This window comes from Saccostrea cucullata, unplaced genomic scaffold (assembly GCF_032062105.1).
Source record: "Saccostrea cucullata isolate Sc308-1 unplaced genomic scaffold, CSIRO_AGI_Scuc_v1 ctg253, whole genome shotgun sequence".
NCBI lineage: Eukaryota > Metazoa > Mollusca > Bivalvia > Ostreida > Ostreidae > Saccostrea > Saccostrea cuccullata.
This window is the reverse complement of record NW_026930548.1, coordinates 369,982-383,982: the sequence shown is the minus strand read 5'-3', so window position 1 is coordinate 383,982 and position 14,001 is coordinate 369,982. Positions and strand designations below refer to the sequence as shown.

General features: G+C 34.5%; 1 protein-coding gene across 1 annotated transcript; it reads left to right on the top strand.

The window, feature by feature from the left end:
- Positions 1 to 1,838: 1,838 nt before the first annotated feature.
- Positions 1,839 to 13,945, top strand: LOC134229016 (succinate dehydrogenase cytochrome b560 subunit, mitochondrial-like). Its single transcript, XM_062710727.1, has 6 exons — positions 1,839 to 1,944; positions 2,762 to 2,812; positions 5,931 to 6,071; positions 11,918 to 11,979; positions 12,570 to 12,733; positions 13,336 to 13,945. The coding sequence occupies exons 1-6, from the start codon at positions 1,928 to 1,930 to the stop codon at positions 13,441 to 13,443; spliced, it is 543 nt and encodes a 180-aa protein (XP_062566711.1). The 5' UTR covers positions 1,839 to 1,927; the 3' UTR covers positions 13,444 to 13,945.
- Positions 13,946 to 14,001: the final 56 nt, after the last annotated feature.

Sequence of the window (14,001 nt, the reverse complement as noted above, 5' to 3'; positions counted from 1 at the left end):
AATAAATCTGCATGTTTAAAAGTTGTTCTCTACCGCAGTTCTCGCTTGATATACTAGCTGAGATTTTCAGTTGAGATTTATGATAACTTGATAAAACAAATGTCGATACTGATAACTGAAAATTTTGGTGTATGGTACATGTATCACTTAAACATCGATAAATAAAACCATTCGATGTGGTAAGTTCCAATTTTTCCTCGATATAAATTGGAGTTCCTAGATAGATCAATCTAATTAAAATTAGATGTCAGATCCGCTCGCATACTCGCTACACTAACAGTGTAGTGAGTTTGCGAGCGGATCTAGCACCTAACTTTCATTAGATTGTAGATAGATTCGCTTCATAGATCCTGAATTCTCATTGGCTGAACAACACATCAGTAAACATGGCGGATAAATTCAAGTCAATAGGTGATGTTGACATACACAAATAAATAAATAAATAAAAAATAATAACCGATGTATGGATTGTTCTGTAAATTCTTATCGATTTATTATGTTTTGCATAACAACATTTTTTGAATTTTAATAGAATAGCCTTTTCGGATCATTTGAGCCAAAATCTTTGCGAGACTGAATCACTCCCGCAGTTGCACAATTGCGGAGATCCTAGAGAGTTGTGCCCCCCCCCCCTCCCCCAAAGGGAAGGACTAAATTATTCCAGAGCTCTGTCCCCATAAGGACACAACACACCAATAGTTGTTGAACAAGAGTCTTCCTTGAACGTGTACAAACTATCTCACCCTATACAAGGACGTAGTACATGTATTCTTGTCCTATTTTTTCTTAATCTAGGCCTATTATTTTCACGTCATCCCAACGATTTAAAATCGTGAAAATATTTCTTGCATATTTATTTATATTTTATATTAAAAAAAAAAGCTTGTATAGTTCTGTTATTCAAGCTGTACAGTGATAAATTACATGTATCACGTGAGTGAATAGAAAAAGGGGTGATTTCTTTTATTTAAACATACAATAAATAGATAGCTCAAGTGATGCAGGGTTGAAAAAATCTAATAAAAATATCTTTGCTTAAGGTATTTCCACCCTAGTGTGATGTCATGGTTTTTGCATAAACCATTATTAATTCAATTTGAAATAATGCTTTTAACATGTATAAAGAAAAATATTGTTTAGATATAAATAGTTTATATAAATATTAAATAAATAGAATGAATATTTCATTTTTTCAATTAAGTATTCAATCTGTGAAAAATGTACACATGGGCAATGACTCCTCCTCGTGTGCATTTATCTTCATTCAGGAAATTTCTTTATCGTGCTTCTAAAATAGAATGTTTTACTTGCATGATATTCATAATTCAAGCATATTTATAAAGAAACAATTATTTTGGAACTTTCAGAATCAGGTGTATATTTTAACTGGATTTTACATCATTATTTTGGAACTTTTTTATTTAACTTCATTAAATGTACATATTACTTTTTATGCAGAAATATACTTTTGTTTATGTAGTAGGTCCTACATCTTTTAAAAAAATATATATATGGCAACCTATACATTTTTGACAATAATTTATTAATTCAAACTGTTTTTAATGAAAATAAATGCAGATTTTCTACTTTAAACCGATGAAATTATGAGAGTGGATCGTGGACCTAAAGCTTTAGGTCATTGGGTGGATGTACCTTTATCATAGTCGGGAGTCGACGGTCCTAGATTTACCGCGTGTCTAAAGCTAGTAAATCTAGATCTAACGAATCCCGATTCGCTGGTAATAATATCGCTGGACAGAATCACTTCATATTGGATAATGTGAATAAAGTTTAACACAGATAATGTTCTTGAAAATAATGAACTTAATTTGGTAAGCTATACGGAGAATGCAAACGGAAAATATTAATCCAAAGAGAGTCGTAATTCAGAAGTCCTAGATTTACCGCCTGTTTCGGAAAAAAGAAAATGGCTATGATTCGAGGGTAAGTTGTAAATTTTGTGCATTTTAATATTGACAGTTTATTTTCTTTAACATGATCATCACTAGTACTTTTGTAAACTAATAAATAATTGTTAAATAGTAGCATAATTAGTCACTGACTCTATTTCTTTAATTATTTATGAATACACTTTCATCAAACCACTTCTGATTGACCTTGTTACCTAACTTTTAACCATGATACTGTATAAGAAGTTATTGGTACTGCGTAAAAGATGCACATCAGAAAATTTGAGGAAAAAAAATTTATCAACAATATTAGTGGAGTATGAATGATTAGTGTGGAATCTTGAAAGGAATAGAAGGAAGATATACTTGATAATGTAAAGAATTTGCTTTAAATTTCCTTGTACAACAGGTACAGAGCACCAATAAAAACTTTATTTTTGAAAACGTGTACTTTATTTACAAACTTACAAACTATAGTTCAAAAACCAACTTCTTCACACACACCCACACAAACTCCCACACAAACAATTAACATAGCTGCAGATCTGTAGCTCGCTGGTCTGAAAAAATTGGGATGGATGCACCAGAAAGCTACAGTGCTTTGCGGTATACTGCATCCCCCATGGCCAAATTAAAAATACTGAAAATAATTTGCAGGCTTAAAGGGGGCAAAAATTTCCTACTGCCGCAGAACACACCTGTTAAACATATAAACTTGCATTAAAAATCGATATTATGTCCACCAAAAAATCAAATATGACTCCGGGAACATAGGAATTATTTCATGTTCATTGACTGAGGAAAATGCCCCTTGTACATTTCATACTGATATCTGTCAATTTTTCTTGCAGTTTTGGGAAGGGCACTACCCTGTTGAGCAATAATGCTGCTCTTCTGTCAAGGTAAGCTATCATTTACATGCTCTATAATCATGATAATAAATATGTTATTTTCCCTCTTGATACTAGAAATACATATGTGTCTTAATTTCTCTCATGGTATTCAGATACTGTAAATTCCTAAATATACGCGTGGAATTAATTATTGCGCAATTTTGCGAGAAGCATCACATGTGAAATAAAATTACTCGCCTTCATTTTTGTGGTGCTGAAATCTATGTAAAATATCTTGATCAACCGTCCATTCGCGAATCATTATTCTCGTGATTTGGCATTGAAGAGTCCATTCGCGATAATAAGTACTTCCCAAAAATAAGGAATCTATAGTATAAACTATTAAAATGAAATCAGCATGTCAAATATTCCTTTGATTATTTATAAACACAAAACAAGGATGAGCTCAATGTAAAGGTCACTTATCAGCTTATCTTAATGGTTTCCAAATCAATCATGTTTACAGATGTAGCAAACCTATCGATTCTTTATGGCAAGTTTATTCCTAAATCTGCATTTGACCAATCTTTTCATAATGGTTCCATTGATTCAGATTTTTTGCAAGGTTAAAGCCACATTCTCACTTCTGTACTAAACTTGGTATCAAACTAAACTTGAGGATGTGATGCATCTTTGCCAGTTTGGATATTTAATATAGGGAGGGTATGTTGCAATTGATGCATGCATATAGGATAATGTTTTAATCTTATGAATTCATCAGAACTTCAGGTAAAGTGCATATTTGCAGAAATATGCATTGAATTTTACGAAATACGCATTGAAAATTAAAATAGGGCATATAAATACACATTAGCAATCATAGATAAGCATTACACCACGAAAGTACTGCGTACATCAGGTTGAAAAATAGAAGTACGACCTACTTAATGATATGAATCGAGGTTAACTCAGTCTTTGATTTTTCTCAAAACGAAGTACAGATTGAAAAGCCCTTAAGCGACCAGGAATATTCTAGTAATGGCGACGTCGATCTCCATTTTGGGAGGAAGAATCAGAGATTTAGATTAAAATCAATTTTTTATCGTGTTCATAGCCAATTTTTCATTTCTCTCAACTTGCCATATTAACGAAGATTCTTTTCTCTCAGTTTACTCTTGATACCATATCATCTTAAATGGAGGAAAAGTTTCTGTGCCTCTGACTCTGTGGTACCTTGACCTACTGTATTATCTTCCTTGTCAAAAAAGAATACTTCCCAATTTTAGCAAAAAGTCTTGTTGGTATTTTCAAAATTTATTTAAATAAATGCAGGAACTGACTTTTGTAGCTTTTTCCCTCTTGAGAAATACTTATTTTTCGATTACAAGCTCAAAATCAATGTCAAAACATTTATATATAAACAAAATACTCTTCAATCATTTTGCTGATAATCAAAATCTGCATTGATTTGAAGATCATGGAGTAAATACACTTTGGGGTAAAAAATTATCTGGAGCTCTACTTCATTAAAGTACAAGTTTAAAGCCAGCTTTGAGATAATTTGCTGATTTATCTCAGTGGATGAATTTAAACTGAATTTTCAGATATTGTGCACCTTGTTCAAGCATGCTAGAGGTTCTCGGTAACTTTAATGTACTTTTGACTTGTAGCTCAGGTATAGAAGCAGTTTGGGGATGTTTACCAAGACTCTTACTTGAAGAAGTAGTGTGCATCTTTAAATGCTTCATATGAAGCATATTTCAGATGCGCCATGCTTCATCTTCAATTCAAGTTTAGCTCTCAAGTTTTCAAACCAAACTTGCACAGTTGATGTATCTATGGATTTTTAGTTTGTTGTATACCCCGGTACTTCAAAACTATACTGTACATTATCTGCATTTTATGGGTGATTATATTTTTTTACCCATAAGGTCTTATTCTAGCTGACATGTATCTTTAATTGTTTTCAAAGCAGCTTACCAAAGGTTTTTATGCCCCCCTTCGAAGAAGGGAGGGCATATTGCTTTGCTGCTGTCGGTCGGTAGGTCTGTCGGTCTGTCGGTCCATTTAGTTTCCGTTCATTTTCTTCATAACCATTGCACATACTGAAATGAAATTTGGTATACAGGTATATCAGATAAATATCTAGGTCAAGTTCTGTTTTGGGTATGATCGCACCATAATTGACAGAGTTATGCCCCTTGGACTTAGAAAAATTCCATATTTTTGCAGTTTCCGTTCATTTTCTTTGGAGAGGTTGCACATATTGAAATGGAATTTAGTATACAGGTATATCAGATGAATTTCTAGGTCAAGTTCTGTTTTGGGTATGATTGCATGATAATTGACAGAGTTATACCCCTTGGACTTAGAAAAATTCCAATTATTTGCAGTTTCTGTTCATTTCTTTGGAGAGGTTGCACAAATTGAAATGGAATTTAGTATACAGATTATTCAGATGAATATCTAGGACAAGTTCTGTTTAGGATACGCTTGCACCTTAATTGACAGAGTTATGCCCCTTGGACTTAGAAAAATTCCATATTTTTGCAGTTTCCGTTCATCTTCTTTGGAGAGATTTCACATATATATATTGAAATGGAATTTTGTATACAGATTATTCAGATGAATATCTAGATCAAGTTCTGTTTTGGGTATGATCACACCATAATTGACAGAGTTTGGACTTAGAAAATTTGGACTCCCCTTGGACTTAGAAAAATTCCAATAATTTGCAGTTTCCATTTTCTTTTGAGAGGTTGCACATATTGAAATGGAATTAAGTATACAAATTAGTCAGATGAATATCTAGGTCAACTTATCAGTTATGTTTTGGGTATGATCACACCATTTTTGACAGAGTTATGCCCTTTTTGACTTAAAAAAAAACAATTTGTGGGGGAGGGGGGCATAAGTGTTTTACAAACATCTCTTGTTACTGAATGGTTAGAGCATTTCAACTGTATTCAACATGTTTTTAACTATACCTTGCATATTGGAATCAGGTTCTGATGAAGATTTTTAAAAAATTTTATCATTGAGTAGAGAAAAACAGAACTTAGACTTGATCTTAGCTAATCCAAATGGCACATAATGAATATCTGCATACTTTTGTATTGATCACCATGCTTTAGTTTTCTTTAGACAATAGTTAGTCCTATCAATAAGTTTTGGTTTGTTTCTATAGACTACAGCCAGTAGTAACTCAGATGTCCCTCACCAGCACCAAGGCCGAGACACAGGACATTGCCTACAAGGAAATGGAGGAATTCTGGGAGAAAAATAGACGTCTTAACAGACCACTCTCACCTCATCTTAGAATCTACAAGTAAGTCACACCTGGTACTGTGAAAGCTGTGATTCAATAGTTATGGCATGCAGCTCAGCTTAAACTCAATCAAGCTTTACTGACTGAAATGTGTCCATTTCTGCTTGTCATCCCTTGGTCTTTATGACATTGCTCATTGTCTTACATTGAATATGGCCGGGGCATATAGCGTTTGTCATGTCCGTCTTCCGTCCTTCCGTCACACTTTGCGTTTAGCTCTGTTCAAAGCTAAGTTTCAAAGAAACTCTCCAAGATATTTTCATCAAACTTCATATGCTGATAGATATTGATGAGAGCTATGCAACTGCATCAACATTTTTTGACCTTGGCCTTTCCTTTGACCTTGACCTCACTTTTCTTAAATTAGTGTTTAGCTCAGTTTTAAACATACCATTCAAGATGGTGTTATCAAACTTCACGTGTTGATACAAATTTGCACAGATGATGCATCTAGGGATGAACACTACAAGACTTGCTTCGGATGCTGGATCTGACCTACATTTTCCAGATGAGTGACCAGGTTAAAGTTTTTGGAGCAGGTTCATTCCTACTGAACTATAAGCCCTACTTGGACCAAACTTGCATGGATGATGCATCTAAGGATGGATACTACCAGACTTGCTTCGGATGCTGGATCTGACCTACATTTTCCAGATGAGTGACCAGGTTAAAGTTTTTGGAGCAGGTCCATTTCCAAGGAACTATAAGCCCTACCCAAACCAAACTTGCACGGATGATGCATCTAGGGATGGACACTACCAGACTTGCTTCGGATGCTGGATCTGACCTACATTTTCATTCCCAAGTAACTATAAGCCCTGCCTGAACCAAAATTGCATGGATGATGCATCTAGGGATGGACACTACCAGACTTGCTTCGGATGCTGGATCTGACCCACATTTTCATTCCCTAGTAACTATAAGCCCTGCCTGAACCAAACTTGCATGGATGATGCATCAAGGGATGGACACTACCAGACTTGCTCCGGATGCTGGATCTAACATACATTTTCATTCCCTAGTAACTATAAGCCCTACCTGAACCAAACTTTCATGGATGATGCATCTAGGGATGGACACTACCAGACTTGCTTCGGATGCTGGATCTGACTTATATTTTCATTCCCAAGTACCTATAAGCCCTACCTGAAGCAAACTTGCATGGATGATGCATCTAGGGATGTACGCTACCAGACTTGCTTCGGATGCTGGATCTGACCTATATTTTCATTCCCAAGTAACTATAAGCCCTACCTGAACGAAACTTGCATGGATGATGCATCTAGGGATGGACACTACCAAACTTGCTTCGGATGCTGGATCTGACCTACATTTTTAGCTCACCTCAACGAAGTTGGGGGGAGCTTATGTGATACCCTCGGCGTCAGCGTCGGTGTCGGCGTCGGCGTCCCAGGTTAAGGTTAAGTTTTTTGGAGCAGTTTTCTTTTTAATTACTTCTGTGTCCTATATTGATTAGACATGCATGGAAGATGGTTCTAGTGTGTTTCATTGTACCAGTCAAAGTTTCAGATGCTGCAATTTCAGCAAAGGAATTACCAGGTTAATATTTTTGGAGCAGGTTAACATTTTTGGTGCAGTTTTTGGTGTGGGTTTCATTTCCAAGTAACTATAAGCCCTATGTTGACCAAACTTGCATGGATGATACATCTAAGGATGCATACTACTGGGCTTGCTTCGGATGCTGAATCTGACCTACATTTTCCGGTTGAGTGAACAGGTTAAAGTTTTTGGTGTAGGTTTCATTTCCAAGTAACTATAAGCCCTATGTTGACCAAACTTGCATGGATGATACATCTAAGGATGCATACTACCGGGCTTGCTTCGGATGCTGAATCTGACCTACATTTTCCGGATGAGTGAACAGGTTAAAGTTTTTGGTGCAGGTTTCATTTCCAAGTAACTATAAGCCCTATGTTGACCAAACTTGCATGGATGATACATCTAAGGATGCATACTACCGGGCTTGCTTCAGATGCTGAATCTGACCTACATTTTCCAGTTGAGCGAACAGGTTAATGTTTTTGGTGCAGGTTTCATTTCCAAGTAATTTTAAGCCCTATGTTGACCAAACTTGCATGGATGATACATCTAAGGATGCATACTACCGGGCTTGCTTCGGATGCTGAATCTGACCTACATCTTCCAGTTGAGTGAACAGGTTAAAGTTTTTGGTGCAGGTTTCATTTCCAAGTAACTATGAGCCCTATATTGACCAAACTTGCATGGATGATACATCTAAGGATGCATACTACCGGGCTTGCTTCGGATGCTGAATCTGACCTACATTTTCTGGTTGAGTGAACAGGTTAAAGTTTTTGGTGCAGGTTTCATTTCCAAGTAACTATGAGCCCTATATTGACCAAACTTGCATGGATGATACATCTAAGGATGCATACTACCGGGCTTGCTTCGGATGCTGAATCTGACCTACATCTTCCAGTTGAGTGAACAGGTTAAAGTTTTTGGTGCAGGTTTCATTTCCAAGTAACTATAAGCCCTATGTTGACCAAACTTGCATGGATGATACATCTAAGGATGCATACAACCGGGCTTGCTTCGGATGCTGAATCTGACCTACATTTTCCAGTTGAGCGAACAGGTTAATGTTTTTGGTGCAGGTTTCATTTGCAAGTAACTTTAAGCCCTATGTTGACCAAACTTGCATGGATGATACATCTAAGGATGCACACTACCAGGCTTGCTTCGGTTGCTGAATCTGACCTACATTTTCCGGTTGAGTGAATAGTTAAAAGTTTTTGGTGCAGGTTTCATTTCCAAGGAACTATGAGCTCTTTAATGACCAATCTTGCATAGATGATACATCTAAGGATGCATACTTCCAGGCTTGCTTCGGATGCTGAATCTGACCTACTTTTTGTGGATGAGTGAAAATGTTAGTTTTGATGCATGTTTCATTTCCAATGAACATTTCCAATAAACTATGAGCCCTATAATGAGCAAACTTGCATGGATGATACATCTAAGGATGCACACTAATGGACTTGCTTCGGATGCTGAATTGGACATACATTTTTCAGATAATAGACAAGGTAAAAGTTATGGTTGCAGGTCTATTACCAAAAACTATAAGGCTTATATAACATTGTATAAACCAAACTTGCACAAATGCTGCATCAAGAGATGAAAACTCTCAAATTTGCTTCAGATGCTGGATTTTCATTACATTTTCATGAAGAAGAAGTAGTTTAAATTTTTTATGTAGGTCTATTTCAAAGTATCAGATCAAAATTGCTTTTAAAAATATTTTCATTTTTGGAATGTATACTTTTTGTTGGTTAATTGTGTGACTTTGCCTTACTTAAAGACAACATTCGTTGAGGTGAGCTCTGTAATCTCTTATTACCTATGTTTATTCCCTACTAACTATAAGCCCTACCTGAACCAAACTGATCAAATTTTATTCACATATAAATTTTCATGTTGCTTTACTAATATATCCTCGGCGGGGCATTCATGTCCTATGGACATATTTCTAGTTTTTCCGTTGCTTAATCTCTTAGATCTCTTACTCTTGGACTATTTCATGATTTAACTTATAAGAAAGAATGATTTGGTCAGTGAAGCTAATGATAAAAAGGTCTTTTGATCCCTCAAGTAGATTGCTGGACAAATTATTTTACAGTACATGTATTTGGTTTTGTTTATTTTTGCAGACTGGCCTTTCTCCTCTTTGCCCTTTTAACTGTTGTTTTGAGTATTAAAGTGTATTTAGGGATGAACTACTAGAAATAACAATTAGTTACATTAAAGAATGACACAACCTAAGGCCACACCAATTTGTAACATAGTTCTTCGGATTTTCAAAAATAAAAAGAGAGGCGAGCGAGCGAAAATATTTTACAAATATTTATTTTTTCAGTTTTCAAAATTATGAGGCGAGCGAATATAATTAATATTAGTGGCCAAAATTTCTAAGTTCTTCTATTATGAGTACACAGGGGTGTGCAATTGAGAAAAAAATCTCCTTAATAGCCCCTAGTAAAAAGTTACTTACCCAAACAGAGGGGCAAAAATTAAAATAAATACTAATCTGGAGAAGAAATTAATTGCTGAAAAAGTCAGGGTACTGGGGTCATTCTTTTTAAAATTAAAGTTAAAAGTTCTCACTATCAATATTAATCATGCATAAATTGTTATGAAAAAAAAAAATTAAATTAATTTAAATGAATTATCTTCCCTTTTTCTTGATCATTGCACTAGCTCATTTAGAATAAAATCAAAATCATTTTGTTTTCGTCTCAAATCATTAAATACACTGGAAATATATTTTATGTGAGTCATAAAACACTTATCTTTCAGTTCATTGGATATCCGATAATCGTAAATAATTTAATGAGATATCTGCATGTATTTACCATAAATGGAGGAATAGACGAAATTCGGATTAGGAAAAAACGATCGTTTTTGGAAGTAATTAAGTCAGATAGAACTACAAAACAGATAAGATTATGAAGATTTATTGACAATATAGGAGCACGTTGTCTGGAAAATTTTAACTGGTTGGGAATTTTATAATAAATACAAGTGAAAATACCGATTGTTCTTGTCATTGTTGCATTGCGTGTGTAATTATGTTTTTTACTAGCCCTACGTGCTACCTCCTTGCAGAAAACACCTAGCCTGATCCCAGAAAATGGTAGCCCCGGTTGTTTGGATATGCTAATTGCTCACCCCTAGTACACACAAACAGTTACACGAGCGTCTTGCAAAACTTCACAGACTGCTAAAAAGTACAAACAAACACTAAATCCCGCGCTTCTGTCATACAAATTTCCAAGTCTTCTATGTGTTTTGTGTAAAAAGTCGAGAAAAAAAAATTGAAATCGGATATTTTTGGACGCGCGCGCGAAATTTATTTTTTTAATATTAGAATTTGGATTTGTTAAAAATAGAAGCGGCGAATCCGACGAACTATATTAGAAATTGGTATGGCCTAATATTGGTGATAAATTGATAATGGCCAACACTCCCTGAAGTAGACAGAACTTTTCACAGATGGTGTGGCTTTAGTTTAATGTTAAAAGAATCCAAAACATGCTATATGGCAGCAGCTTCAGATGAAAGCAAACTATTTGTGGTAGACTGAATCTCAGTGCCATATATTTTAATGTCATAGACAATGCTTCCTGGCTTTCATTATACCCCACACAACAAGTTGCGTGAGGTTACTGAAGTATAATGTTTTTGACCATACCTTGAATATAGAGATATTTAGGAAACAATGTGTAGATGTGCATATAACCCGGAAATTCCGATTTCTTTATTTTTTCCGGAGTTTTCAGCACTTTGAGTTTTGGGGGAGCTTGGGGTGTGTGAGCTTGCTCACTTTTTCTTTCATTATTAGATAAAAACCATTAAAAGGGCAGTTTATGTGTAAGATGAATCAGAACAGAAAGGAAAGATTCTGTAATTGTGATCTTTCTAAGTGAAAAGTTCAGATTTAACTTCATCAATAGGATAAAGTCATGTCATACAAATTATTTAGATAATAATTAAATATTTTTTTCCTTCCAATGGTAAATATACATATACATGTAGTTCAAGGCACTGCATTAAGAAGTCTTTTCACATTAGGTCAGGAAGCTAGTTTGCATCATCAGTAGTGGCCTAGAGGTCCAGAATACTGTGTCAAGAATTTGAAGCAATTTCTTTAAGGTTCATTTCAAATGAACGTGCCTTGATTCTCACACTGAAGTTGTCAATTCAAGTTTTAAAGTGACTCTTGTGGCATATTAACTGTTTGTTAAATTCATGAATTTGATGCCTATTGTGAATTTATCTATTGCTTTGTTTCCATCTTGTAGTCCAGAGCTGACCTCCATGTTGTCACTGTGTCACAGAGCTACAGGAATAGCTATGGCTGTCAGTAAGTACAGTAAAGTTATAAAGGTTATAAATTTGTTAGCTGCATGACTTTCCTTAATGGCAGTGATGAACAGGATAAACTGTATTTGCAGATAACGTCTGTGCTAGGGAGACAAAAGCTTTGTTTAAGTTAAAACAATTTAAAATTGTGTAGGTGTTATTAATGTTTAAGGAAAAAAATGCCTAGATGTATAAAGTCAAATTTAATTTATCTAAAGAAAGTTTACCTTTGAAAAATGAAGTACAATCTTAAAATTTATATACTTTAAATATGATATACATTACATATGATTGCGGTAATTCATACTCATACAGTAGATATATTATGGTAATACTTTATACCAGACTACTTAAGATGTCAATGAATGTTCAAATGATTCCCTTAGGGAGAACAAACTGTGAAGTTCAGTATACAGATTTATGAATGACTCATGCAAAAAAAAAATATATATTGTGCAGTTTTGCTGTTGACGTAAAAAAAAAAAAAAAAAATAGAAAGTTTTGTAATGTTAATGACCAGCATGTAGTAAATTTGTTTTTGTTTTGTCAATGCAGCATGTAATTAATGTGGGAGTTTCTTGTATATTTCAGCTGTACCTGTAGTGGCTGCCACTCTCTTAGGTCTACCTGGGGATTTCCCTTCATATATCCAATATATCAAGGATCTGCAGCTCAACCCACTGCTCTTTACAGCAGCTAAATATGTGTTAGCTTTCCCTGTCTGTTATCATTACATAAATGGCATCAGACATCTTGTAAGTATCCTATTAGATTCTAAATATCAATATCAAAATTCATGTCTCACCTTGACCTCAAATTAGGGAGAGGGCTAAAGTAGGCTGAGCCTGCTCCCCAATCCTATTCATTTCTAGATCTGTGAAGAAAATATTGTTTAAAAGAAAAGAATCTAGAAGGTGTCAATCAGCACTTAGATTTGCCAATGCTTATGATTAGACAAGTAATGCTACAGTCTCATCAGAGATTTCCTTTTTTTTTTAAATGACAAATTATGCATGTACAGTTTGAAGAGGTTTCTAAAGTCAAAACTGATGTATTTGATTGGTTTTCGTTGTAAGAGTTGGACATGTATTGATCCAAAAATTTCAATTTTTCATGAAATCTTAAAAAAAACAACTACAAAAACCAAAAAATATTTCCATTATTTCTCCTTTCATAGGAAAAGATAATGCAATTGGAAAGAAAATCCTTGCATAGGAAAAAATAATGCATTTGAAAAGGAAAAAATTAGAAAAAAAGAAAACCAAAAATACTATGCATCAAATATTGAGAAGTTTGTGTATCATTAAAAGAAAAAGATTTAATAAGATTTTTTTTAAAAAAAAATCTTTTTTTGCAGGCTTGGGATTGGGCTATTGGATTCAGCTTGAAGGCCACCTACCAGTCTGGATACTTTGTGTTGGCCCTAGCTTTACTGGTATCAGCAGCATTTGTCCACCTCCTATAAAGAGCTTGTGAAAAGGAGAGACCTTTGACAGGGTGCCATAAACTTGCTGATTGGCTGTGCTTTATTGAATATATAGGCATAATCATTGATGTTTAAATCTCAGTGAGAGCATTTATGAGCAAACCTTGGAATAATTGTTGTTCAATTAACAATAACTGATTTTCTGTTGTTTATATTGTAATACAGTACAGGTCATTTATTATTGGTTTGTTCCCAAGTCTGAAAGATGTTTGCAAAAAAAAAATCAATATGTAGATATTTGAAATATTTTATCAAGATGAATACTAGCCGTAACACTCCAAGATCAGCAGTTAAAATAAATTTGCTTTCTTTATACTCATGCATACCTGTTTTGCAAGTAACTATTTCAGTGTTAACATTAGCATATTTTTAGTAAAATGAAAAATATAATGCTTTACCAGGAAGTATATTTACGTCTATGATTGTAGACACTGAACTACACTTGTTTTAATTTATTAAATCAAATTTTATACTGAAACAATTTTTATATGTTTTATGTACATGGATTGTAAAAAGAATGACAAAGTTCAAGAGAAA